General features: G+C 39.7%; 1 protein-coding gene across 2 annotated transcripts in view; it reads left to right on the top strand.

The window, feature by feature from the left end:
• Window positions 1-27,062, top strand: part of XYLT1 (xylosyltransferase 1) — a 341,106-nt gene that overhangs the window by 256,739 nt on the left and 57,305 nt on the right. For both annotated transcript variants that reach the window (XM_075132747.1, XM_048865755.2), the window contains exons 7-9: window positions 15,924-16,140; window positions 18,470-18,646; window positions 25,259-25,521. In XM_075132747.1, coding sequence (XP_074988848.1) covers window positions 15,924-16,140; window positions 18,470-18,646; window positions 25,259-25,521 — 657 coding nt within the window. The remainder of the gene's footprint in view (window positions 1-15,923; window positions 16,141-18,469; window positions 18,647-25,258; window positions 25,522-27,062) is intronic.

Here is a 27,062-nt window from a genome sequence, read left to right as displayed (position 1 = left end):
TACTCCATACTCCTAAGTAGAGGTGGGTTGCTGAATCAGAAGGTGGGGAGCTGAACACAAGAGATTTTCTTTTGTTCTCAGTTTTCTCAAACAGCCTAAACAGTTTTACAAGTGCAAATGAGCATTTTCCAACTAATTTCTGTGTGCAGCAAAAATTCTGTGTGGTGGTGTTCTATCTGTGTTGGTCCCACGATATTAGAGAGACAGGGTGGGTGACATTAAGAGCTCTGTGGAAGCTCAAAAACTTGTGTTTCTTACCAACTGCAGTTAGTCCAATAAAAGACCCTCATCCACCTTATTTCTGTAGCAAAAATTGGTAGAAGTAGTGTAGAAGTCACACACCATGTGGAATTCCATGGCAGGGTCCTATCAAAATCAAGCCTTAATCTTAGAGTAGGACTTTAAGAAACAATAATAAAACTTTGCATTTATGAGATGTCTTTTCCTCAAAGGTCTCAAAATACTGTATAAAGATGGATAATATTATTTCCATGTCATAGATTATTGAATCCCTTCAATTCCTTATGTGTATAATTACCCCCATCTGTATGCTGTATCTTAATTTAGACCCCAATCTTGCAACTGGTTCCATTAGCACAGACCCCAGAGACTGTGTGAAGATTCATTAACTTCAGTCTTGTAGATTTGCTTGCAGGTTTAAGCAAGCTAAATCACCAGGTCTGGGTCTTCCTCTGTGTCCTGTAAGATGCCTGCCACATCTTTGGTTATGGTACAGAAAATAAATAATAAGAGAGCAAGCAATACATCCAGGGTCACAGAGCCAGCCAGTGGGCGAGTCAGGAATATAAACCAATCCCTTAACTGCCAACTTGCTATTGCTGTAGACTGACAGCCTCCCTTTTGTCCTTATTTAGATGAATTCTTCACAGCGTTATCATTCTAGTAGTGTTGTGTATGCAGGGCTTGTATTGCATTTGGTACCAAAATATATTTGAGAGGGAGTTATATAAAAACAAGTCAAAAATATAAATAGCTTTCAGATCATATTCTCGGGTTTGGAAATACAGCTCTTCAGTGTGATTGACAGGCTTGGCTCTAGCTGGCAGTACAGTTAAATTGGAAAAGCAACGGAAAAGGTTAGGGAGATGCATTCCGTCGCTTTAGCTTTTCTTCTATTCTGGTGCACCTGATTATCTCCAAACATTGCAGCTAGCTAACTAAAATAACTAATGAATTATGACATTCATGCATAAAGCTGGGATTAAGATGCCAACCTCAGCTGGGACTAGAACAACTTAGATCAATTAAATGCACTAATTTGTTATTAATTTAATAATAAAATGTGCTAATATGCCACTCGTCCTCTCAGAAGAATAATATCCCATTTTATTAGTTCAGCTGTTTCTTTTGAATGTGTAAATATGTAAATGCCTATTTGACTCCTGACATGGTCGTATTAATGTTGCAGTTCATCGCTAGACATGGAAGGTCTTTGACTGCGCAATCTCACCTGCACAGAGGAAATAAGTATAGGCAATGCTTGAGTTCCTTTTGCCTTCTGATGGAACAGCTGAAAACAACATATAACAGGAGCAGGTGTAGCATTGGCACCTGGACATTTGCATTATGAGCTTCAGGCTGACTCAGATGTAGCATCAAAACAAAACATAATCTCAGAAAATGAAAATTATTTCCCCGCTCTATTGGGCTGGGCACTGGGCAAATGCACAGTGAGAGGAATCCTCCCGCATCAGACATCAGTGTGGAGGACTGGAAGATCTTTGCGGCTGCAAAACACTGGCCCTTGTTTGACTCTGTCCATACCATCGCCTGCATGCTGAGATCATGCATCCCCCAAACAGCCCTCATTCTGGCCCCACTCCTTGGGTACCAGAATCCCACTAGTTCCATTACAGTGAAACCTCTATGGATGTGGGAAAGATTTGCCCCTATGGTATGTGAATTATGACAGTCTTTGGGCCTGATTCTTTGTTGTCTTGTACCTTGTGTTGTCATTGTAGCCCATATAGGGGGTGATATGACCATGAGGTTAGTGGGATTCAAAAAGAGGATTAGACCTTACATGAATATCAAGGATAGGCAGAGTTATAATAGTAAATATTTAAAACAATAAAAAAGAGCTTTGGAAAGGCTATAAACCTTCCAGCTTCAGGGGGTAAGTCAAACTCATAATTATTGGGGGTTGGAAGAAACTTCCCTTTGTGACCTTATCCCATAACTAGCTACTGCAGGGTTTTTTCCTCTGAAGCAGCTGATGTTGGCCATTGTACGAGCCAGGATACTGCGCTGAATGGGCCACTGGTCTGATCTACAGTGGCAATTCCTATGGTCCTAGGTGTTTTCGTCAAAATATGAAGAACCATTAATACAAGAGTGCAGTATTTAAAACACAATTAGAGCAAAGTATAATCCCTAAGACTACCTTTTTGAATTCATGGGTGAATAACTGCTTCTAAACAATAAGTTTTTCAACTGCCTAAATCTTCTTTGTAAACAACTACCTACACTCTGAATTTAAAGTTACTATAGTCTGGTTTGTACAATGGAGAGGAGGGAGAGAGAGATTAAAAAATACATCTTAAAACTTAATGCTTATACCTCTCAATTGCAACGTAGTTTGTATTCAAGCCATGTAGACAATCAGTACATGTTTTACTGCCAAATATGGATAGAAACCAGGCTTCCTTTTATAGAATGAAGTTTTCTTTTAGTTATGCCAAAGTCATTAAAAAGTACATCACTCTGATTTTCCTTTAGTGACTTCAGAAAAGAAATGAAGGTGGAAATGTCTCCTTAACTCAGCAGGAGAAGCATTATTTTCTTAGAGAACTGGATGTATGAAATGAAATTACATACATTGGCTAGAGTTATTACATCGCACTTAGTGGGCAACACTTACCTTTTCTTCTCTTTTCAGCATCTTATACTATTAAAAGCAGAAGAATAACTCCCATAGTTCTATAAGCTATTACAACTTGGCTCACCCAGAAGATATTTTTGACAGGAGCGGCACCTGGCTGGTGTATTATAAAATACAAAGACAGTCAAATGTGACATCTTCACTGACAGTCAGGAAAAGACATTTTTTTAGAAACCCTGCCACAATAGTCATTTGGGGAACAGTGTAAACATGCTGTGATTGTTGGATGCTGTTAAATCTTAAGGGAATTGGAAGCTCACAGGCAGAATGGAAAGAGTTCAGAAAAGTTCCATTAATTTTTTTCTGTATTGTTTTATCGTTTTCTTTTTGTTTTGGATGTTTCCCCTCCCTCTTGTGTCACATAACCCCATCTATGGTCTTGAGTTCTAGAAAACAGACAGACATCCACTCTAGAGCCGCTTAGTAGACATATCCTTATGGTTTTCAGCATCCAGCAGTAGGAGCCAATCTTATTCTCACTGGCAACCTTAACGCACCATGGTTCATCCATGTAATACCCGGCACTACTAAGTACTGTACATAAAGTGCAATTTACTGTGCCTGATGCCAAAATGTTTTTAACCACTTAGCTGCCAGAAGCCTGTACATTCTTAATAGTTCTGAGGTACGAAAGTATTTGTTCAATGGCTTACTTAGCTGAAATTTCACACTGCACACATTTCAGTACTGTATCATCCTGAAATACCTTGACGAGAAAGGTCTATTCATTGCCAGAAACATAGTCCAGTATTTGTGGACACAGTATATCAGCTGAAGTAGTAACACTCTTCTTGGTATGCAAAGCAAGTGCATTTACAATTTTTATACCTTACAGCTAACTCTCAGATACTCCCCATTGCTTCATAATCAGTGCTAGAGGTGACATAAAAACTGCTTGTACTTGGCAATTTGCCTTCTCCTAGCTTTTTCATTTCACTCTGTTTAGAAGATGGTGATCAGAAGAGCCCAGTACTAAGGAAAACAAAATACGCTGAAAGTGTGGGAAAAATAAAGTAAGATCAGCTCAGATGGCCTCATAGGAAAATAGCCTGGGATTGTTTTTAGCAATGTGTTGAATGAATTTGGCTTGTGAGTACAGGAACAGTATCAGTCACCAGCCCAGATAGGTGACGTGATTTTAAGTCCTCCTAGAAAATATTTTGTTGTGCACAGAGAAGAAGGGAAAAGAAGAATTATTGGTTGAGAGAAAGCAAAAAGATTACATGAAATCTTTTGTGCCTACTACTTAACAACTAGCTGCTGATTTCATTTTTAATTGTATAAACAAATAATATTTTGTGTTTCCATAGTGTCTTTTCACTCAGCAACCTGAAAGCACTGTATAAAATAACTGAGTCCAGCAAATATCATTATCCCCATTTTACCCACAGGTAAACCAAGAGCTTGGTGCATGGTGAGTTTGTGTGTGACAAGCTAGAGTGTGAATCTACATCAAAGAGCATAGTAGAACTTCTAGTGCACTATAGCCATAAGTGCCGACTCTGCGGTGCACCCACGGGAAAAAAACAGTAGGTGTACCACTGGGCAGCTCCACGGATCAGTGCCTTCCCCCACCCCCAGTACCTCCCGCCGCACCTCCCACCCACCAAAGGCCCCACCAATCAGCTCTTCCCCCTCCCTCCCAGCGCCTCCCACCCGCTGATCCACGGCATGCAGGAGGAGGGGGAAGAGCGGGGGCAGGAAGAGGCGGGGCAGGGGTGAGGGTTTGGAGGAACGGGTGGAGTGGAGGTGGGGCCTGGGGCAGAGTGGAGGTTGAACACCCCCCCAGCAATTAGGTAAGTCGGTGCCTATGAAAAAAGCAGGGTCCACACAGCAAGTTAGTTCGTGGTGATCTGATGCTATGGATTCAGACCCTGGCTTGCCGTGTACTAAATCCCCGTGTAGACAAGCCCTACATCACAGGAAGGTTAATAGCCTGATTTTGGAGCTCTGGGTGCTCAACACCTCTGAAAATCAGTGAAGTGACTTGCCCAGAGTCTCACATTGAGTCATTTGGAGAGCTGTGAATGTCGCCCACATGTCCTCATTCCCTTTCCTCTGTTCCAGTCATTTGCTGTGCAGATACCAAGATGATGAGCACAATATAAATACCTAGATAAACATGAAAAATAGTCTGGCGCTGGGTGGATGTATGAATACTATCTACACAACACTTTTTTCTTCAAATTTTCTATCAGAGCGACCACCAGTTGTGCTCCATCAGTGAAGCTAGTGTAGACGGGGCTATCTATGTTGCATAGCTAGATGACACGGTGCCTAAAACTGCCCTCTCTGTAATCTAACACTCCCAACTTGGCTACTGTTCGTGGCGCTGCACTGCTGAGAAAGGTTGTAGGGTGGGGGAGAACACTAATATAGAGAAGGCCATGTAGTGGCGATTAGGTACATAACAACCATTCGTATTTGATGTTATTTGACCTGTCTCTGTGGTAAAGTCACAGTGCACTACATACGCTTCATTAATAGCTGATTTTGTCCTTTCAGTGTTGTTTATTTTGGGGGACAGAATGCTAAACATTCACATTGTGTGCTTTTTAAGATTGAGAGCGAGTTCTTACATTTTTATTCTTGTAACCTCTGCTGTTGTGTTTTTGAAAACATCTCATTAGTGAAGAATGGTGGAGAAAAGGCCACAAGACAAGAAAGACTTGGAATGTTCCTCTAAGGCCATGTATACAGAAGGGAATTTTAAGAATCCATGCTACTACTAGTCCAGCTGCATCGGTGCAAGCTCTGGTAGAAGCCATCGTACAAAAAAAGTTCTGGCAGTTCCCGTGTTTAAAAACATGCCTCTGAGGATTCTTTTCTTTGAGTGAGGGAAGGCTCTGTTCCCTGACCTGCAACCCTAAAATGTTGAGGAGCTGTGAGAACTTCCAAGAACTTCTTGCCTTTGAAAGTTTAATTGCAAGAAAATGGAAAATAAGATCTTTCAAAAATAGTGCAAGCTAAATCATTAGAAAAGGTGGAGAAGGAGGAGACTTTAGAAGACTTTCTCCTAGCCAATATTTAAGGATGGGATGTGAGAGCAGAGTTAGGTTTATATATATATATATATATATATATATATATATTGGGTGAATATATTGGGCAAATTCTAAGTGTATAAAAGAGGCAGGAAAAAGAAAGTAAGACTTTTACTGTACAGTTGGACAAATTCAAATAAAACCGCACAGATCCCTTATAAGGAATGGACTAAAGGTGTGTCTTGGTGAATCCTCGATAACATTCATTACAGGGTATTCTAAGCTCTGTGGATATTTTATTACAGTAAAGATGTCATTAATTGAGATGGGTCATGTGGATCATATTATTTTCACGAGTAGGGAATATGTTTGGTACTTTGAAGAAACAAATCAAAAACTGTGCATTACCTTGCAGTTTTTGCCTTTAATTAATGAAAATGAGCTAAACCTTAGGTGTCCTGACTTTTGTAGCACTGGACCAAATGTCTGCCCAAAACCTGTTTGCTCAATAAACATGAAACCATTTGGCATGAACCATGGCAAACGTGGTTAGAAAATACTCCCAAAAATCTGTTAGTTTTCTTTTCTTTTAATTATCAGTGCCAACCTGTTTAATTTGAAAAGTGCTTCATACTTGGATGCCATGCATTATTATGATTGATGTCAGGACATAATTAATATTTAATCTCTAATCATTAAAGCAGATTTCATTTTCTCTCGTGTTGTTTTAAACGTGCATATTTATCATTATTTGATTTTTCCCTTTACTTAATCCAATTATAGCAGCTGTGTCAAAATGATAATTAACATCACAGTTGGTATTACCCTCTTTGTCAAGTTTGAGTAGAATGTTTTCAGGAGGAGGCTATCTTTGCTTTTTTATTTTGTTTGGTTCTAATTTTTCTTCAAACTTGTATTTAAAGTCTCATCAAAATTAGCGGGTAAAGCAAAATTAGGTTTTTCTAAATGTCTGTTAATTGCAGAAATAATTAATTTCCTGTCAGTGCACCCCCCACCCAAAAGAGGTGTCAAGGAGACATATTGATATTTTGAAAAAAACTTTCTCACTGGAGAAACTTTTAACTGTATCTCATTTAAAACATAAATCCATGAGCCTTTCACATATTTTCCATAAATATTTTTATGTTTCTTAATTCCCTAACTCTGCCCTGGCAGCATCAAACACTATATATTGTTCCCTTACTTCTCTAAGATTCTATTTTTCTGAACTATTACCCAATCACTTTTCTCTTATACAATTTATCTAATTTATTATCCATTATTATCCATTTCTAATTTATTCCTTTGAGAAATCAGAGCTGTAGTATAATAACATTGGGTGGTGTGCAGGGCTGGATATGTCCAATAGGCACAGTAGGTGCGGGGGAAATCTGTGTGTGTTGGGCACTGGGCAGTTGTGGTGATGGAGCTGTGCCGCGGGGTGCCTAAAAGTAAAAGTGGCAGGATCCGTGTGGCAGTTTGGAGTGCTAAGCCGCGTTTACAGCACCCATTTGGCAGATTCTCTGTTTGTTAGGGCCCTGTGTAATCGATATGCAGATTTTAAAGTGCTTTGGGGCTTTTTTTCACTCTTACAGAGTATCCCAAGAATTGGATCTCAAAGAGTATTTTCAACATGTTTCTCATGCATAAAACACCTGTTGCTCACCTACATGAAATGTTCTTCTGGGAAAAAATTCCCAGCACATGAAAAATCAATAGGAATTGCGGCAACAGGTGTTTATTGCTACATCCCTAGTTATCAGGCTCCTTTTGTGTATGCGTGATCAGTATTCTTAAAATTGAAGGGTGAAATCCTGGCCCCACTGAAAACAATGTCAAAGTTCCAATTGACTTCAGTGAAGCCAAGACTTCATCCTAAAAGTTATTCATGGCATGGACTATGTAGATGGGGGTCTAGCACATTGAGGAAGCTACTGGAAAACAAATAATAAATAATAATAATTTTAAAAAGAGATTTTTTTTCCTGTGTTGGTATTTGTCTTCCAAGTGTTATCACAATTCACAATTCTACCAGTTTTTGTTTGTTCGCTTATTTTTAGTTTTGAGTTTGCATATGAAATATCCCCAATCTCACTGTCAAAAATTCATGGGAGAGATAAATTCTATACCAGCTATATAATTTTGTTTGATGTTTGTGCTATTGTCATTAAAGCACAAGGGACTGAGATGGCTAGGATTGTACTGTGTTTGTAATATCTCCTTCAGACCACAGGAATTAAAGCAAGATAAGAAATAATTTCATTTTGCCCTTGCAAGGACTGTCATCAAGATGTTTCAGTTTTAACACAGTGTAAAATGGGTTACATTTTGATGTTTTTCCCCCATCTTTTTTTATCTGTACTCAGAGTTTTTTCATGTTCTTTTGAAACAGCAGGGTATTCTGAATTCTGTACTTTTTTCACACCCAGTTGCCTATCATACCAGGAGGAACTCTGCCTAATCTTGACAGACTTAAGTAGGTGCTATTTCTTTTTGACACTGTTCCCCTCTCTACCTTGTACTCCATTTATTGTGAAATAATAGGGGGGGGGGAGTTAAGTCTAAAGGCTTTCAATACTACAAAAAAGCATCTTGGGGAGTGTATTGCAAGATTGTGTATATGAAAGCAGGTGTGATTCTTCGAGTATATGTCCCTATGGGTGCTCCACCATAGAATATGCGCGCACCTGTGCACTCTTGACTGAAGACTGTAAAACAGAGTCCGTGGGCCTGGGCCTGCTCAGAGCAGCTCCTCAGGCTCCTGTACAAGAACATATAGAGAGTTACGGACCTGCCGCCACTCAGTTCCTTCTCAGTTGCCAGCAGCTTGAGATGGAGCACTTGGTGTCAACTGTTCTACAGCTTACTACCGATTCTCACTTACTGTGAATTTTTCTTTTTCAGAGTTTGTCAATGAGCTCAGTCAGATTACACCTGGCAGCTCTCATGGCCTTCCGCTCACTCACTGAGGGCTTCTCAGTTTTTGTCCATCTACCATGACCCGATTCATCAAGGGTTTACATAATGTTTCCCCCTGTACAGAACCCTGCTCCTGCATGCAACCTTAATTTCATTCTCAGTGCCTTAAAGAAACCTCCATTGAAGCAGTGGCTTACCTGTTCTCTCCTCCATCTCTCCCTCAGGACCTCATTCTTTATAAAGCTATCACTTCAGCTAGATAAATGGCAGAATTCGGTGTGCTCATGGCAGACTCATTGTTCACTACCTTCTACAGGGATATGGTCACATTATGTCCCCAGCGTCATTTCCTGTCTAAGGTTTTTTCAGAATACCACATTAATCAGGAAATCCATCCATCAATGTTCTGTCCAGTGCTTCATGCCTCCAGAGAGGAATCTAGCCTACACACACCTACATGTCCGAAGGGCTCTTGACCTCTATTTAAACAGATCCACGGCCTTCAGTATCTCTCCCAAACTCTTCGTATCCTTTGCTGAAAGGGTGAAAGGCAGCCCATTTCCATGCAAAGACTGTCACAGTGGGTCTTGGGTTTCATCTTAAAATGCTATGAGACTGCAAAAATATAGCCTCCTCATACAGTAACAGCATGCACCACTAGGGCTTAGTCCACATCTATAGCCTTTCCAAAAGATGTTCCTATAGCAGTAATCTGCAGGCCTGCAACTTGGTTTTCTATCTGTACGTTTGCAAAGCATTACACTATCTCACCTGCTTTCAGAGCTGACACGACATTTGGTGACTTAGACCTCCGATCTGGCTTGGATTTGCCTCCTCTGTACCTACCTCCACATTGAGTTAGTGCTTGGGAGTCTCCTATCCAGGAGCATCCATAGGGACATAAAACCAAAGAAGGAGAGGTTACTTACCTATACAGTAACTTGAGTTCTTCCAGTTTTGCCCCTACAAGTGCTCCACCTCCCTCCCTCCTATCCATCTGCTGCAGAGTCTCTGGCTTTGCAGCTGATCAGGAACTGAGTGGTGGCAGGTCCATGCCTCCCTATGTGCCCTTGTCTGGGAGCATGGAGAGCTGCTCTGGGCAGGCATCGGCCTGCAGACACTGCTTTACAGTCTCCGTTTGGGAGTGCACAGGCATGCGCCCGTCTTGTGTGGAGCACCCGTAGGGACAAAACATCTCAAAGAACCCAAGGTACTATACAGGGAAATAACTCCTCCTTTTATTTGACATCATTTGGCACAAAGAGGAAACTAAAATTGAATGAATTATTGGCAATTTCAGATTTTCAAAATACATATAATCCATGTTAGAGCTGCACTATTTGTAGGAAACAATGGATGAAATCGTAGCCCCATTGAAGACCATGGGAGTGTTGCCATTGACTTCAAGAGAGCCAGCTTTTCACTTGGTATTCAGTGTGTGTAGCCTCTCTTTCTGCACATATTTAGATTTTTATACACTTGCATATTGTACTAGATTACTCAATGAGTGGTTTATTCAGATATATTTCAACCTAGAGATTTCTCGCAAACTCTTTGCAGTACTAGTTGCGTGAGTATTTGCAATTTGCTATGTGTGCTCTGCAATTGGTGAGCTACACAACAAGGTATTATTTTTGCTTCCTCACTGGACAATTCCCACCAAGAGTTTTCAAGATGGCTGCATAAATATTTCTGGCGGACAGACTCATGCGTATACCTGTTCATACAAATATTTGCCACACTTTCTCACCAAAATTAGTTGGCATCTACAGGTGTTTGTCAAAAGTAAATAGCGGGCTGTGGATATAGTCAAAGCAGATATGTGGTTTTGTTCAAACAGATGTTCACAAATACTTTTTTGTGGTATTATCTTAGCTCCTAGCACTACAGGTTTGACACTGGCTTTTTGCTTGTGATGAGTTGTTTCTCCAATGCATCTTTAAATTTTTGTTCACAGTGGTCAGTGTCATGTAGTAAATAATGGTAACAAGGGGTCAGTAGGTGTGCAACACATCTGAATAACTGTGAAGTCTCAGCAGCAAGCCTTTTAGGCAAGAAGCCAGAAACAGGAAATATTTTCGAAAAGGAAACTGGCTCTCAGCTTAAAAAACATACCTCTCTGAGCCAAGGACCTTTTTGTGATAAAACCTACTGGTCAAGTTTTAATATCTGACAACTTCCTATGTCAGCAGAAAAGCTTTGTTCATAGACTTTGAAAATATGTAAAATAGGAACCTTCTTTATTTAATATATTGCAAAAACTGTCAGGAATATGCATCTTTCTGCTGTAGAGATAGGAATAAAAATAATTGAGAATAAAATATAAACTTTTTGTGAATTACAAAATCAGTCAAACACTGGCCTTGACTTTCAATTGAATATCTTCATATATAAAATAATACATGGAAAGCGTGCTATAATAATCATGAACAATTGTTCACATGACAATGAAGTTTTGGTTAACAGATAACACTTTAAAAGAGCTATTTAAAAATTGAGTTAAAAGTGCTTTCAAGTACTACATCCGTTTGTGAGTCCCTTGGCCATTTTTGTGTCTTTTCAATCACATTTTCCTATTTTAAAAATTGTTTTTCTCTCCCTATGATGAGTCACACAAACAAGGGAAAGTAACTGCCTAGTATGGAAGAACAGTGAAACTTTCTCTTCACAAAGTGCTGTCAAATGCACAAAGTAAAAAGACTGGGAAAAATAGGGGGAAATAATTTTCTTCTCTAATTTCTTTCAGGTATAGGTGTCACTTGCAACAATATTACACTTCAGACAAAACTATGATTTTTAAATTCACTGTGTTTCTTTAAAGTCCAAATATACATTTAATAGAGCAGTTCCTTGTGTTACATAATGTTTAATATCAGTAAATGTAATATAAAACAACTGAATAGGAATTAGTGTGAGTAGTTCACTTTAATAAATATATTTAAAGCGGATTCTTTTTAGTTGTGGTTGATGGTGTATGTTCAATGTAGACTATCTGTCTTTATAAATGTAAATTTAGCAGGGCAAATGTAGCCTTGGTGTAAATAGGTCAAACTCTGAAATCAGTGTGTTTTTTCAGTGCACTCTGACACGAGGGCAGAAGTTGGCCCAGCATGTATTTGAGAACTATAACTTTGGGTTATTATATTTGGGGATGAGTTAGTATCTGTTCCAAAACCCACTGAAGTCTGTCAGTCTTCCCTTTGGGTCAGACCCCTAATGAGGTTTGGATCAATGCAAGTGGTTTTGCTTGTCTTAGTAGCTGACAGAAAGGTTTTCTCTTATCATGTGAGCATTAATAGACGTATTACATTTGATTTCAGAAGAGCAACAGGAGCTGGAGGCAGGAGGGAAGCATGAAAAAGTACCAAAGAGAAAAGAGATTTGCAGTGAGCTTTAGGGTTTTTATTTTATAATTCCATAAGCCTATCTGAAATGAATTTGTAAATATTTTCAAATGTTGCAAAGTGAGAGCAGGGTCTTGAGACATATGTTGTACCCCTGAGCTGTCAAGACCAGGGGTTCTCAAACTGAGGGTCGTGACCCCTCAGGGGGTCACAAAGTTATTAAATGGGGGGTCGCGAGCTGTCAGCCTCCACCCCCAGGAGGACCAGGAGGAATGGGGTGAGTATCTTCATCTGATATTGTTCCCAATTCCATCAAGTTCCAACCCTTATACTCCACCAGCCCTGAAACATGCTTGAAGAAAGTGGTTTGTTATCTACTCTGACAACTATACATCATCACCGTTGCAAGTTAATTTGTGATTACCTGAGCTCTGGAGACCTTTGTGTGTAGGGGTCTTGGCACCCTTACTTCCAGTTCAAAATGCTGGAAAGCCGCTGAAGTTGTCCACTTTGGCTAATGTTAGAGAAATCTTGGTGCTAAATCCATTTTTTCTTTAATCTGGGAATTATCATGTAGCTCTCCTATTGTGTAAAACCCCAAGAAGGACAAAGGAGATGGGAAATATACTATTGTCTGTGCATTAACCACTCTCCTTCTGAAGTTTAGCATGGGATGAGGTTGGTGCAGTATTACAATTTGTAGGAGCTTAACCAAACAAGACTAAAGAAATAGACATTTAAATTTAAAGACTAAGAGTGACATCTTGGCCTCTTTGAAATAAGTGGGACAGCTCCCATTGAATTCAGTGGAGTCAGAATTTCATCCTTATATATACATGCATTTGCGTGACTTGTTCTCTGCACATAGTTTGTTTGAATGCTGGCTACGTCTCCTTGTGGGCAAGTTTAAGTGTCCTGTGATTTTGTCTGATCTGGAAATCATTGCAGCACAGGCAAACTCAGAGGATTTGCCATGGAAGCTTGTTAGCAGATTGTTGTTGCATCCATAAGTTATAATGTCAAGTATATCAAGTAAAAAAATAGGGAGTATAAATGTATATACACCAAACAGGCAATCATCCTGCTGAAAATTATTTTTTTCTTTTGTCTTAATATTGTATCTCATGCTATTTTGAAGCTGTTATATTATTTTAGGTAAAGTTTACTCACACAGACAGCAGTTAGCAAAGGAATTGTCCTACTAGGTAATCCAGGCCATTCCCCCTGCCAGCGTAGTTCCCCGATAGAGTAGTATCAGTCAAAATCAGTTTGCTTCTGATAGTCTTGTTCTGTAGGATTTTAGGATTGGGGTTTACCAGGCAAATATTGCATGCTCCCAACAATTTTATAATTCTCTGTATATGCTGTCACAGAGAGAGAGAGAGAGTTGATTATTTGGGAAAACATTGTGTTATAAATAAAGCTGTAAGGCCAGATTCACTGAGACATTCCAGCCATTAAACTGAACATATTCTTTCAGAGCCAGCTTTAGCCGGGTTTTGCTTCTGGGCAGAGGGCAGACCCATCTAATATTAATGTAATTTTAGTGCTTGCAATTCTATTTATTTATTATCTGTTTATTTTGAGGGTAGTGTGGAGGGGTGCTGTTCACAACTAAGGAAGCTTCTTTTTAGTAACAATAGGACAAAATTCAAGAAGTTCATGCAGACAGCAATTGAGAGAAACTAATAGGAAAGGACTCTACTTCCCTCTTAAATATGATCAATAACATCCCACTATTTGGTTAAAATAGTTAATCTGAATGGTCATTTCCAGCTGCTTCTTTTTGAGAAAAGTAAATAAATGACCAAACTTTCAGACACGTTAATATTTGATTTGCAGATAACTGCATAAATATTGAATTTGAAGATTACTTTCCAGAGGACTGCATTAAAATTGCAAGACTTTTTCCATTATCCCTCATAATGGAACATGAAATTAGAAACTTGTTAATGGAAAGAAAAAATTCTCAACTCTTGTCTGAAAGTTCACGTACATTTCACTTTACATTAACAGTGTAGCTTTTCTTTTCTAAGTTCCAGGACTGGAAAGGTAGATATTAGACTCCAAAATTAGTGGGATTTAGACTCCTTTTACCAAGCATTTTGTCATTAGATACAAGAAACAATCAAGTTATAATTCTGTCTTGGTTTCTTCATTAATTCTAGAAGGAAGCCCTAATCAAGGAGTTAGCTTGCTAATGGGCAAAATATCAAGGTTCTAGGAGATCTGGTAGTTCACAAAGATTTTTGTTTTGACTGTTGATTCTTTTTTTCCTTGGGGTTGTGTATCTGTGAGGGGGACGGGGTACAGAAATGTTTTCTTTGTGTCTTAATGAAAAAAAACAGAGAAAAAATTTTACTCATAAAAAATACTAGTAGAGTCACTTCTGTGCAGCATCACAACAGTCAGCTCTTTCAGCGCACCTCACTCCTGACCTGAAATAGCATTTTGTTCCACGTCTTGGTCTTTCTTGGTTTCCAAAATGTAGTGAACTGGCTTTCCCGTGTAACCATTGGGACTGCCATCAGACAGCACCACACAAATGCTGGCTTCCTTTACCATTTTTTTTTTCTGTTTCTGAATACGGTCGCAAATGTTCTATCTTTTAAATGTTTCTTTGTAAAAAGTAATAGATAATTACAGTGTTCTACAAAACCAAGGGTTTGGGGGTTTTTTGACAAATAAAACACAGGTCTTTTGCTACTGGCAACACAACTCAAGTTCGCCTGCAGCTCCTAAATCCAATGGGTTTTATGGTCTCTGACTAATACCTGATGGACATTTGTTGAGTATAGATGAGCCAGATGGCGAATATTTGTTACTTCTCAAAATACACAGGCAGTCTTCAGAACTGAAAGTAGAGATCTGCATTATCACTAGAAGGCAATATCCTTCCTGACATTACATTACTGGATCAGCTAATTTATGTTTCTCATTATTCTGCTTTCTAGATGGTATCACTTTCTGGGAAGTAACTCTGAAAATGGTAAAACAAATAGAAACCTACATCAGGCAGTCACAAAGCCACCTGTGAGCGTGCAACCCATCCTGCTTTCAAACATACCTTGATTTTCCAAGTCTATTTCTCTTGCTGTATTGGACTCAAATAATCAGTGTCCATAACATTTCAATTCTGTCGTTGCTTCTTTTGTCTGTGGGTCAGCAACAAACGAAAAAGATGTCCAGTGTTATTTACTCTAGACTTGAAAGTGAGGGTGGGAAACATACTTGTTCTATAACAAAAAGTAATAAAATTTTACTTCTGATTTTATGTGCCTTTGATAGAAATGTATGTGGAACAATAATTCAGCAAGAAAATAATTTCCATTTTCTGAAAAGTTATTAGTTATCTTTCAAAAGCAATTATTTGACTTCTTTAAAAGCAGAAATCAATTAAATCTTAAATATAAATACCGAGATTTTCTCAGTGATTTTTTTATATTGCAGTTCTGTTTGTAACGGATTAATGAATGTTATAAACATATTACAGACATGCGGCCCATGTGTAGTGGATATTTATAAGGACATCAGCAGAAAGCGTATACGTGTTTATAAGCAATTGATTGACCTTTGGACTCTAACAATGTATAACAACTGATTCATTATTTATTAAAGTATTTATTAATCTTTTATAAATAATTTATAAACGGAACACTCATATAAACCATAACCATTTATTTCATTTGTCTATAGTAGCTTCTTTATTTTGAGTGCTAGTGATGTTAAGAAAACACCAATTAACTTTTCATGGCTCCCTTTTCTTTTTCCTAGGTTTATTAGAAAACAAGGTCTGGACAGGCTTTTCCTAGAATGTGATACACACATGTGGCGCCTTGGAGACCGGAAAATCCCAGAAGGAATAACTCTGGATGGAGGGTCAGACTGGTTCCTATTGAACAGGAACTTTGTGGAGTATGTCATCTTTTCCAGTGATGATCTGGTGACAAAGATGAAGAGGTTCTATTCGTATACTTTGCTTCCCGCTGAGGTGTGTGGATTTACAGAAGCCTCACTCTTCAAAGCTGTCTCTAGGCCTGATGCAAAGATCACTGAAGTCATTGGGATTCTCTGTGTTGATTTCAGTGGGCTTTGGATTGGGCCCCATGTATGCTTAACGGAAAGTAATTTTACGATGATTAAGCCTTTTAATATTTCAACTACTTTTTTTTCTTTGGTTGGTTATTTACATTTTGAACCAGTTAAACTATTACAGAATAAACAAAACTTCAAGTTTCCTTTCCTTACAAATGTCCTTCTATAAAGACTTATAAAAACTAATAGGGATGGAGACCCATATCGGTAAGTAGCTTTCCTCATTGCATCCATCCCTTTTATTTAAAAATAAAAATAAGTACGTTAAAATGAAAGGTCTGCAAACAAAGATTTATTGTTCAATTCAAAACTCAGCTGGAAGGCACAGTCACCAATAATCTAGATCACTCAGAAATCACTCCAGCTCTAAGTGATGCAGAAGGGAGTGCAGACTAGAATTTGTTTCAGTCTAACATGTAGCAGTTTGTCAGGAAGGGTGTGCGTTATCTTCAAATAGTGTACACAGTCTGACATTTTCACAGGTTGTTCTTTCACCAGAAAGAATAATTGATTTCCTTCATAGATTATCAATATTTAGGACCGATTCACAGAATTTCTGGGGAGTTTTTGCACTGATCCCTCTTGTATCTCTAAATGTATTTGAGAGCATCACCTCCATAATCATTCAGCTGTGGGATCTCCCAGGATGGATGAAATAAACAAACAAAAGTAGATGTTCCATTCTGAATGTGATCCAAAAGTGTGATTTAGATGTAAAGATGATTCATTGCTCCCATGGGTTGTCAGACTCTTTCTCCAAGGTATTAACGCGCTGTATGTGTTCCTGAGTATCTGTGAGGAAGGCTAACTTAATGACTGTCTTTTAATGATATCAGCCTTTCTCGGTAGTGGCACCTGAGTCTTTGGTGGATTGATGAGACCAATCTTGCAAATAGAGACCTTTTGTCATTCAGTTGAGCACAGTGGTTCTCATAATTTGATGGGGTTTATTATTTCACACACGTTAAATAATCTCCCTTTAATCCTATTTCTTCTAAAATTCACTTCTTCTCTCAACTCTGATAACCTTTTCATCCATTATCTTGCAGAGAATTTCTGTATCATTATGAAAGGACACAGGGCAATGAGAAATTGGGTAGTAGGGTTTTTTTTTTCCTCGCTTGACTGGGAATGTATGCCTTTATGGGTTTAACCAGACAATTCAAGCGTAAAATCCATATTCACTGGGCTGTCATTTAACATTAAAAAAGGGTAGGGGGATTATTTGGGGGTCAGCCATGCTAATGCTATGCCATTTATTTATAGATCATGCTATAGCAGTTTTTAAAGACAAGACACTGCTCCTAAAAATCATCTTTCGCAGAGCTAAATTTGATCATGTTGCACTGCTGCCCTCCACAAGGTTTTCTTATGCTAGGTCCATAAGTAACTTCTAAAAATCATTCTGCCTTTCCTGACCTGTTAACCTGCTACATCGGTCCCCATTACACAGGATTTATGTAATAGCTTAAATTATGATGAGATAATTAGGAGAACCCAATAGGAATTCCTTGCTGCCTTGAGTCAGCAAATAAAGACTTACAGTTTCAGAAGTAATTGCAAGAGACAGAATGTCTTTCTGGTAGCTGGGGTTAGTGTTATTTTTCTGTATGAGGTCACTCAGCTAGCAGCACATTACAAGTAATCCTTGGTCTCTGAGGTAGACAGACGAACAGAAGAATTGATTATGAGGCTGTTTATTTTTCCATCAGTAACGATGGTGGAAGAGACAGGCTGAGAGTTGTTATAGAAAACGCTTTGAAATTTATCATCAACGTGTCTCCAAGGAAAACAGTTCTGAGCGTAGTAGACCACAGAGTAACTTCGAAGACAAAATAATGGGGATCCCTTGGAGCAGGAATTTCTCGGACAGCTGAAATAAATACAGCACAGTAATGAGAATGGTGCCTTTCAGTCTCAGGATCACAAAGCCAGTTATTCCAGAGGTCTAAAGAGCTAGAATGCCTGCGGCCAATCAGCCTTTTGTAGCATGGCTTTGCCCCAGACTTTATTATTGTTTGGCTGTGTCCGCACTGTGCTATGCTCTCTATCCTATAGAGAAGGGACCAAGGCAAAGCTACAAGGGAAGGTAACTCTCTTACTTCTAGATAGGATAGTCCAGGTCGGTCAAGGTTCAGGACTGTAGGCTGGTTTTCTGAGCTGAAAGTGAAGATGAAAACCGAAGTCTGAGGAGCTGAATGTACTGAACTGTTATTTTCTTGCAGTCCTTCTTTCATACTGTCCTGGAAAATAGCCCTCACTGTGACTCCATGGTGGACAACAATTTGCGCATCACTAACTGGAACCGTAAACTGGGCTGCAAATGTCAGTACAAGCACATTGTTGATTGGTGTGGCTGCTCGCCTAATGATTTCAAACCAGCAGACTTCCACAGATTTCAGGTAAGTCAAGTCTCTGTTTGCCATGTGTCAGGGGGGCTGTTTTTTCACCTCTCTATCTCTTTGATGTTGGGAAGCAGTCTAATTTCATAGCTATGGATTCAGGTAATGACGTAAGAATCTGTTTTCACTTTTTAAAAAGGAAGATTCTGACCCTCATGTTTGAAGGGAAAAAGCTTGAAAATGTGACCCGAGTGAACCCTGAAGGCTCAAAAGGCAAATTAAAGGACTCCAACATTTGTAATTATAATTTTTAAAGTCATGATTTGCAAGGCAATCTTATGATTTTTGGGGTCTGACTTAATGGTTTTTGACGCTTGGAGTTGGCAAAACTGCAGTATAGGAACCTTAAGACATTTGATTTCCCCCTTATGCTACACTATCTAGGGACGTGTACGAGAGCAACATTGGATGGGCAGTGGGTGGGATTGGGCTCTGGACTGTAATAGGCCTGAGTGCTTTGTACTAACAATAAATTACGGTGTGTTGCATAAAGCAAGGTGTTACAGTTTGTATCTTTTCAAGCATTTCCCAATGCAAGGGGGCAGTGAACCACACATGAGAGAAGCTGCTCTTGGACTACGGACCAAGTTACTGGATCTGCAGGTTCCATTGCCCAATCCCTGCAAGTTTCCCTGCGCAAAGCCTGTTTACTCAGGCTTTGTGTGGGGCAGGTTGCAATACCTCATGAAGCATAAATGACAGCCAGTCCAAACCAGAGACCTTATTTCTGTTGAAATATACTATATACCAAGCATGGCTAATGTCAGTGACAGAGGCACTCTCAAAAATGCTAAACAAGACATTTACCCTAAAAGAGCTTCTCTGACACACCCAGGCATCCCAAACTCTGATCCAGTAAAGAGTCCAGCGAAGAATAAGTAAAAAGCCTTTATAAACTAGAGAGAATCAGCAGCGTCTGACCCATCTCCAAGCTACGAAAACATGCGTTAGCCACATTTCAGGGAATAATCAGGCAAACTGTGCAGTAAAAGCTCAGAAATCACAAGTTGAAATAAGCGGAAAAGGTGACTTCTGACAAATACCTGATGAGAAAGTCCCTGAAATACACACATTTCACCAAAAATATGACTCAATTTCCAAAGGAATATAAAGTGTGCTACAGAGGGAGGGAATATCAGAGGGGCGAGCACATGATCTGAACAGTCATAGAGTGAAAAATAATTCCTTATAATAAGATCTGTAGCACCTTTGAACTCTACCACTCCCCAAAGCTGGCACACAAAACCTGAACAAGATAAAATAAAGCCAGTTTAAAAGCTAACTAAGTAAAATTAAGAAGTGTATAACTACTAATACATCCAAGATTCTGTATAGTACAAAGCAGGAAATTTAAAAGGGACTGATCAAAAAGTAAGAGCCTCTGCCATAGATGGCACCTTTCCCAGAACCCTGTTAACATTTTGAAACAGCAAATCTATACATATAAACTATACAGCTAAATGATTGGCTATCAAAGGGCTGAAAAACAATCTTCCTGTCCTTCTCAAAGCCCTACCAGGAATTGTGAAATGTATAACCTAAGAGAAGCTATGTTCAGCTGACACTGTTTAAAATTCTGTTCTTGCTCCTCTTCTGGGCTTCTGCACTTCTGCATCTGCATATTCTTTGCTCGCTACTTGACCTCTTATAAATTGTTCTAGTGCTGCAGGGGCTCCAGGTCTCATGCTGACTGCTCATCATGAAAAGTTTGCTCCATCTCCCCAGCACATGGTGAGTCATCACATGAAGGAGAGATGGAGCTGGCTCTCAGTATGGGAACTGGTGCGAGAGAAGGGAAATTTCAGCTTCTGTCCCCAGTGCTCTTCACAACTGCTTTGTACAGATTGACTGTACTGCATTGTGCTTAATTGGTCTCCATATAAGTTAACATGGCAAAATCACTCCTCACCCATCCCTCTCTAACTTTTATCTGTATCTAGTGACCTAATTATATATAATGGGCCATGTTCTGTTTTCACTCACAGCAGTTTTATACCTGGGGAGCATCCACTGGTTTGGATGAAATTAATCCTGATTTACAGAAGTGTCAGTGAAGTGGATAATCAGGCTATATATATGTGTGTGTCCATTCATATATATATAAACTAGCTTGATTTGCCACACAAGAAATATGTTTGTAAAGCTCCTCAAAGAGTTCATTATCTGGGTTGATTCACTGAAGAAAAAAATTAAAGGCACATGTTTAAAGAAGGAAGAAACGCAGAAAAGGGAAACAGACTCCCAACAGCTCATTGTCTTATGTTCTCCCACGGAGGTTCCCTTTACACCCTCTCTGGCTGGGTGTGGCACCCTTACTGCACTTTGTGACGGATACGATTGATTTTTCTAATGTTGTCCTTGTTTCCTGCCAATTGGGCAGACGTAGATAACAAGAACTTGGTGTTCTCCGCATCCAGGCCTTCTCGTTCCCTCACCACTGCAATCGAACAATAGGGTTCTCTGGCAGGGGAGAGAGGAGAGTTCTCCCACTCTGTGGGGAGTGGCTGGTTTTTTTTCAGGACTTTGCAACAGCCCATTCCAGGAAAGCCAGTGCAGCTGGGCAGCAGTCATACTGTCTAATAAAAAAAGAAACCCCTCAAATGAACACTTGCTAGTGCAGAAGCCATTGTCTTTGGAAATACAGAGGGTAGAGACTTCAGGAAAGGAATCAGTAAACATTGGTTATGTATCTTTGGTTCCTCTCATTTATTGACCAGGGAGGATGAATCATCCTGAAGGAAACCACTATTTATAAAAAGAAAAGGAGTACTTGTGGCACCTTAGAGACTAACCAATTTATTTGAGCATGAGCTTTCGTGAGCCACAGCTCACTTCATCAGATGTGTACCGTGGAAACTGCAGCAGACTTTATATACACACAGAGAATATAAAACAATACCTCCTCCCACCCCACTGTCCTGCTATTACCAGGGGTGGGAGGAGGTATTGTTTCATATTCTCTGTGTGTATATAAAGTCTGCTGCAGTTTCCACGGTACATATCTGATGAAGTGAGCTGTGGCTCACGAAAGCTCATGCTCAAATAAATTGGTTAGTCTCTAAGGTGCCACAAGTACTCCTTTTCTTTTTGCGAATACAGACTAACACGGCTGTTCCTCTGAAACCTGCCACTATTTATAATCTCTCTATAACACTCTATCTTCTTTGTGTTGATCTAGTGAGCTAGATTTGTACTGTTCTTCTCAGGAAGGGTGGCTTTAAGGCATTTATGGGCCTCCAGGATTCTGCCTGCTTTGGGGGCTTGTCAAGCACCTGCAGTAAGCTTGGTGAGTCCCAGGGGCTGCTCTAACTTACAGCAGCTTCCCCATGGACTGCTGGGCAACCCTCATTAGACAAAGGGCATAGTTCTTCTGCCAGTCCCCCTCCCACATCTTCCTTTTTATCCATCCATCACAGCCCTATGCTGGGGTGGGGGGCTGAGTATCCGAACCTTATTCGGTTGTGGAACATCATATAAAGGCCAGAACATGTTTCTGAATGCAACCAGTATTAATTATATCCTGTCACAGCACAAAACTCTTTCCCCATTTGTGGAAGAAGATAACAGCAATGGGATATAAATCTGTAGCTTCCAGACATCTCCTGCTCTCTTTTGCAAGCCCATCTCTCTCTCTCCACCCCTCCTCCTCCCCCTCCCCCTCCCCCGCCTTTTCCGCAGACCCGTCTCTTTCGTGTAGACTTTATCTTTGTGACCACTAATCACCATACCTCTTTGCCCCACTGACCTGCCCTGTATGGGCAGTACTAGCTTATTACTTCACATTCCAAAAGTTTAAACCCACTTGGGACATTTAATTAATTAGCTGAGGCAAGTGATGGAAAACCTGTGCTTTTCCCAGTACGGGTTATTTTGCTTGGGGGGGGGGGGTCCTACAGTGAACTATACCAGCAAAAGTGCAGTTTTGCTTGCATAAACGTTTGTCCACACTACTAGCCCTCTGCCAGTTACAGTACACTAGTATAGCTATACTGGCAAAAGGCTGCTTGTATAGACCTGGCCTCACTCTGTCTTCTCCCGAATGAGATACAAAAGGACAGGATTAAACAGAATGAGAACCAAAAAAGCAAGAGCTATGTTGAGGAACATTGAACTTATAGTGTTATAAAGGAGTTGTAATTTTCCAAAGTAAATTCTTCCATCATCTTCTAAAATGATTTCAAGCTAACTGACTAGCCATCCATGCACAGTACTCTAAAATCCAAAGAGATCCTGGAAATAGCTTCTTCTGTTACAAGAAAGATTAAAGAGCAATCCATGATTTTTCCCTTAAACTTTCTGTTTTTCCTTTAATTTGATTAGCTTTCAGATACCATATATTAATAACAAGCATTGACTCTAACTTGCTTGCATTTTAATCCCCTAAACTGATTTAGCATACTCCTCTCAGTTAAATGTGATGAAATTCAGGAAGAGAAGATTGTTTATAATGACAATATGTTGAGAATAAAATATAGATGGAATGCTGTGAAGGCTGCAGTAATCCTGTTCATTTAGGGTTTCGTGCAATCGTAACATGTTCCCTAAACTTTCTGTGTATGCTCTACTAAACTTTAGTGTGATGCTGATAGAAAGCCTTTCAGTAAGTGCACTTGAAACATATTATCTTGGTCTGGAAATCATTATGGAGCTTTTTCTTTAGACTAATATCATACTGCATCCTTGCTGGTCATTGCCCGCTTATTTCTGATGGCAAAGAACCTTGTTCTGAAAGGGTGCAATCCTCTCCTGTAAAGAGGGTCAGCACAAAGCCTATGCACCACTTAAGACCCACTTAATTTTGGGGGCTTAAATGGAATTTAAAAGTGGCATATAGATATTATACTAGCTCTGTGCACAGGGGTGAGTTTGAACAAAAGAGAACTAAGGAATGGTTGTAAACAAAGAGTTTCTATATATTTGTATTACTGTGCATAATACTGGTCTTCCTGAGTGAAATAACTCCCCTGGTACCCTCAATGACAAGTGCAAAACTTCATGATACCAGTTATGTCTTGCAAACAACTGGTAGCGAATTGGTCTTTAGCATTGTCATTATAATAGCCAAATTCATCCTGGAAGTCAGTGGAGTTACACCAGGGATGAATCTGGCCCAGTGAGTCCTACAATCCTGTTGAAAAATTTCCCACATACTGTGATAAGAAGGAATCACTCAAAAATGCAAAATCTTTGGACACAACAGCTTGTTTTTATAGGTCAAAGCAACAGTGAGCTATTCATCGCCACTCTTCATTTCTCTATACCTGGCTCATATCTGAGTACCTGTGAGAGAACAGTATACTTTGTCCGTATGGGTAAGGGTCACTAGCTTTGACCGCCTTAGGATTTTTTTTTAATGTAGAACTCCCCAACTGAATCAAGATGACCCCTCTGATATCCTTTGCCCATCTTTGACCACTGATCTGATAGACGTTATTCTCAGCCTGAATTGTCTGTTGCTCTGAGACTGACCACTGTAAGACTGATTTAAGCAAAAGGAAATAGTCTCCTCTTCCATTTTTTTTCTGCATTAGTATTATTATTTAAATGTTTGTATTGCAGTACTGTGTAAAGGCCCTAGCCATGATCAGACCGTGGTGCTAGGCATTGTACATATCTTTCGGGAAAGGGACAGTTATCTCATCAAGAGTTTATGGTCTAAGTAGACAAGATAGACAAAGAATGAGAGAAGAAACAAAGGCACACAGAGGTGATGTGACTTACCCAAGGTCACACAGCAGTTTAGCAGCTGAGATGCTATTCACCAGGTCACACTGCTCCTTTTCTGTACCCCACTAATACTGCTATACTTGTTTGCCTGCATCTCACAGATGACATTTTGGTTCACTTAACAAAGTTACCTACCAGGTCCTAAGGGAATGATATATCCAATATGTTCACCTTTCTCTGTATAAAAGAAACACATTGTCTAGATCTTGGAGTTGACAAACCTATTTCTTATAATTATTGGTGGTAGATTTCTATTTCACTGTTTTCGCTCTCTAGAGTGTATTCACACTTTGTATCTATCTGCTATCTCCTATCTTAGAGGAAACAAATTTAAATAGTCTCTGCAAAGGGAAAGCCTAAACCCAAGTAAGCATCAGACTCTTGATTTTTAGGTCTTCCACACCACTACCCCTTTCCCCTGATAGACTTCAAATCCTTTTGTTATGCAATGGCCATAGTCTTGTTGTAATTCTTATCCTTCTCTCTTCCTGCTGTTTGTCATGCCCTGTCTTTATTTAGATTATGAGCTCTTCAGGACAGGAATCATGTCTTCTATAGATTCTTTAAAGTGTACTTCTGTGCTGTAAAACCAAATATTTAGAATAAAATTCTGTCTGGCCCTGGACAGGTAAACAGAAGGCTCAAGGATGGGGCAAGAAGTTTCTCCTTTTGTGCACTAGCATAGGGACCTTCTGCACTATAGTTGGAGGAAAGCACAGCTTTTTATATAATACTTACTCCATCTCCGGCATTACTGCTTAACTCGTCCGTGGCCATGGGTAAATGCTGCTTACATCCTTAACTCCAGCCTATTGCTTAGAACGAGAGGTTTGTACTGGAAACGGGAACTAACTCTAAGGTATTTTTTCTTTTGTATCAACACAGCAAACCGCCAGGCCAACGTTCTTTGCCCGCAAATTTGAAGCCGTGGTGAATCAAGAAATCATTGGTCAGTTGGACTATTATTTGTATGGTAACTACCCATCTGGCACGCCAGGCCTCAGGTCGTATTGGGAGAATATATATGATGAGCCCGATGGCATCCATAGCCTCAGTGATGTCATTCTGACCATGTATCACTCATTTTCCCGCTTGGGCCTAAGGAGAGCTGAGACATCATTGCACACTGATGGAGACAACAGCTGCCGGTTAGTTTTAAACTTTTCTTTTTTCCTGTGAAAGCAGGAGTCTTAGAGGTACAGGGCCTGATCCAAAGACCAGTGAGGATCCCCACTGACTTCAATGAGCTTTGTATCAGATCTGAATATTGGGGTGTGATGTACAGTACAGAGTGGCTGTGCTGGATTAGAATGGAGTGAACAATTCACCCACGCAGGGCATTTCACCCATTTTGTTGTATAGGCTGACGTACGTACAGGGCTTGTCAGTTCTGGTTTTGATAAACTGTGCATATTTTCAAAGGTGTTTATACTTACTGTTATATATCAGTTGTCCAGGGTTGACATTATGTATATGATTTATTTGATAGACTTTTAAAGAGCACTTCTTAGGCCTAGTCAGTAGTGACAGGTTCCATTTGGGTAGTGGGTTTTATTTATTAATTTAGTGAGTATCTGTTTACATTCACAGCTCCTAGATTCTTAGTCTCATTTCAGTAGAGGTCATGCTGACATTTGTACTTGCCAGGAAGCAGAAGACAGGATTTCAGTCCCTCAAAAATGAGGGTTAATGATCTTTCCTGCTTGCCCCTTTATGAGCAGATTTTCATGTGTGGTGTTCACAAGAAGTAATCACACAAGTTAAGTTTTCTTGAACAGTTGCAGTAGCCTTGTGCTGAAAATGCAGCCAGTGATGTTTTCAAAAGCAACAGGCAATTATTCCATTAATATGAATAAAGTAATAATTTTTTTTTAAAAATTAAAGATGTTAAAGACACACTTTTATTAAAGGTTTCCAGCTATAAATCAAGTGAAGAAAAATCCATTTTAAAAAATGCTTATAGTTAAACAGACTTACTTTCATTCATTTCAAAGCAAAGCTAAGTCCTGTGGTAGGTGTTTATTGCCTGCACTCACATGTTAAAGCTCTTTATTTTCAACCCAAGGATATTGCATCTTTTAAAGTCTTCCCTTATATTGTATGGTTCCCTTTCTGTTCTAAAATGTAATTACTTATACATTGTTTATCGGGACTCATGTACACTTCTAGTTTTTACCCTAACAGAAAATTCACTTAATCTAGCTCTGCAAGTGCTAAAGCCATTCCTTGCAGTTTGAGAAATGGAGTTGGTCTCTCATGTGTTCTTGAGTAGGAACCTAATTCTCTGTGGTGTTCTTAGTCAGTCACCAAAATGCTGAGTACTGTCCCACTTAAGAAGCTCTGGCAATATGTGATCTAGAGGTTGTCAAAGCTGGTCTGCCGCTTGTTCAGGGAAAGCCCCTGGTGGGCCGGACCAGTTTGTTTACATGCCGCAGCTCCCGGCCAGTGGGGGCTGTGGGAAGGGCAGCCAGCATGTCCCTTGGCCCGTGCCGCTTCCCACAGCCCCCATTGGCCTGGAGCGGCGAACCGCGGCAGGTAAACAAACCGGTCCAGCCCACCAGGGGCTTTCCCTGAACAAGCGGCGGACCAGCTTTGAGAACCACTGATCTAGATGTCTATTACAGCCCTACCACTAAAGGCTCTTGCTACAAAGCAATAAAAAGATCAACAACAATTAGATATAAATAAT

This window comes from Caretta caretta, chromosome 10, assembly GCF_965140235.1.
Source record: "Caretta caretta isolate rCarCar2 chromosome 10, rCarCar1.hap1, whole genome shotgun sequence".
NCBI lineage: Eukaryota > Metazoa > Chordata > Testudines > Cheloniidae > Caretta > Caretta caretta.
Note: the sequence above shows the minus strand (reverse complement) of the source record. Positions and strands in the feature narration are given on the sequence as shown.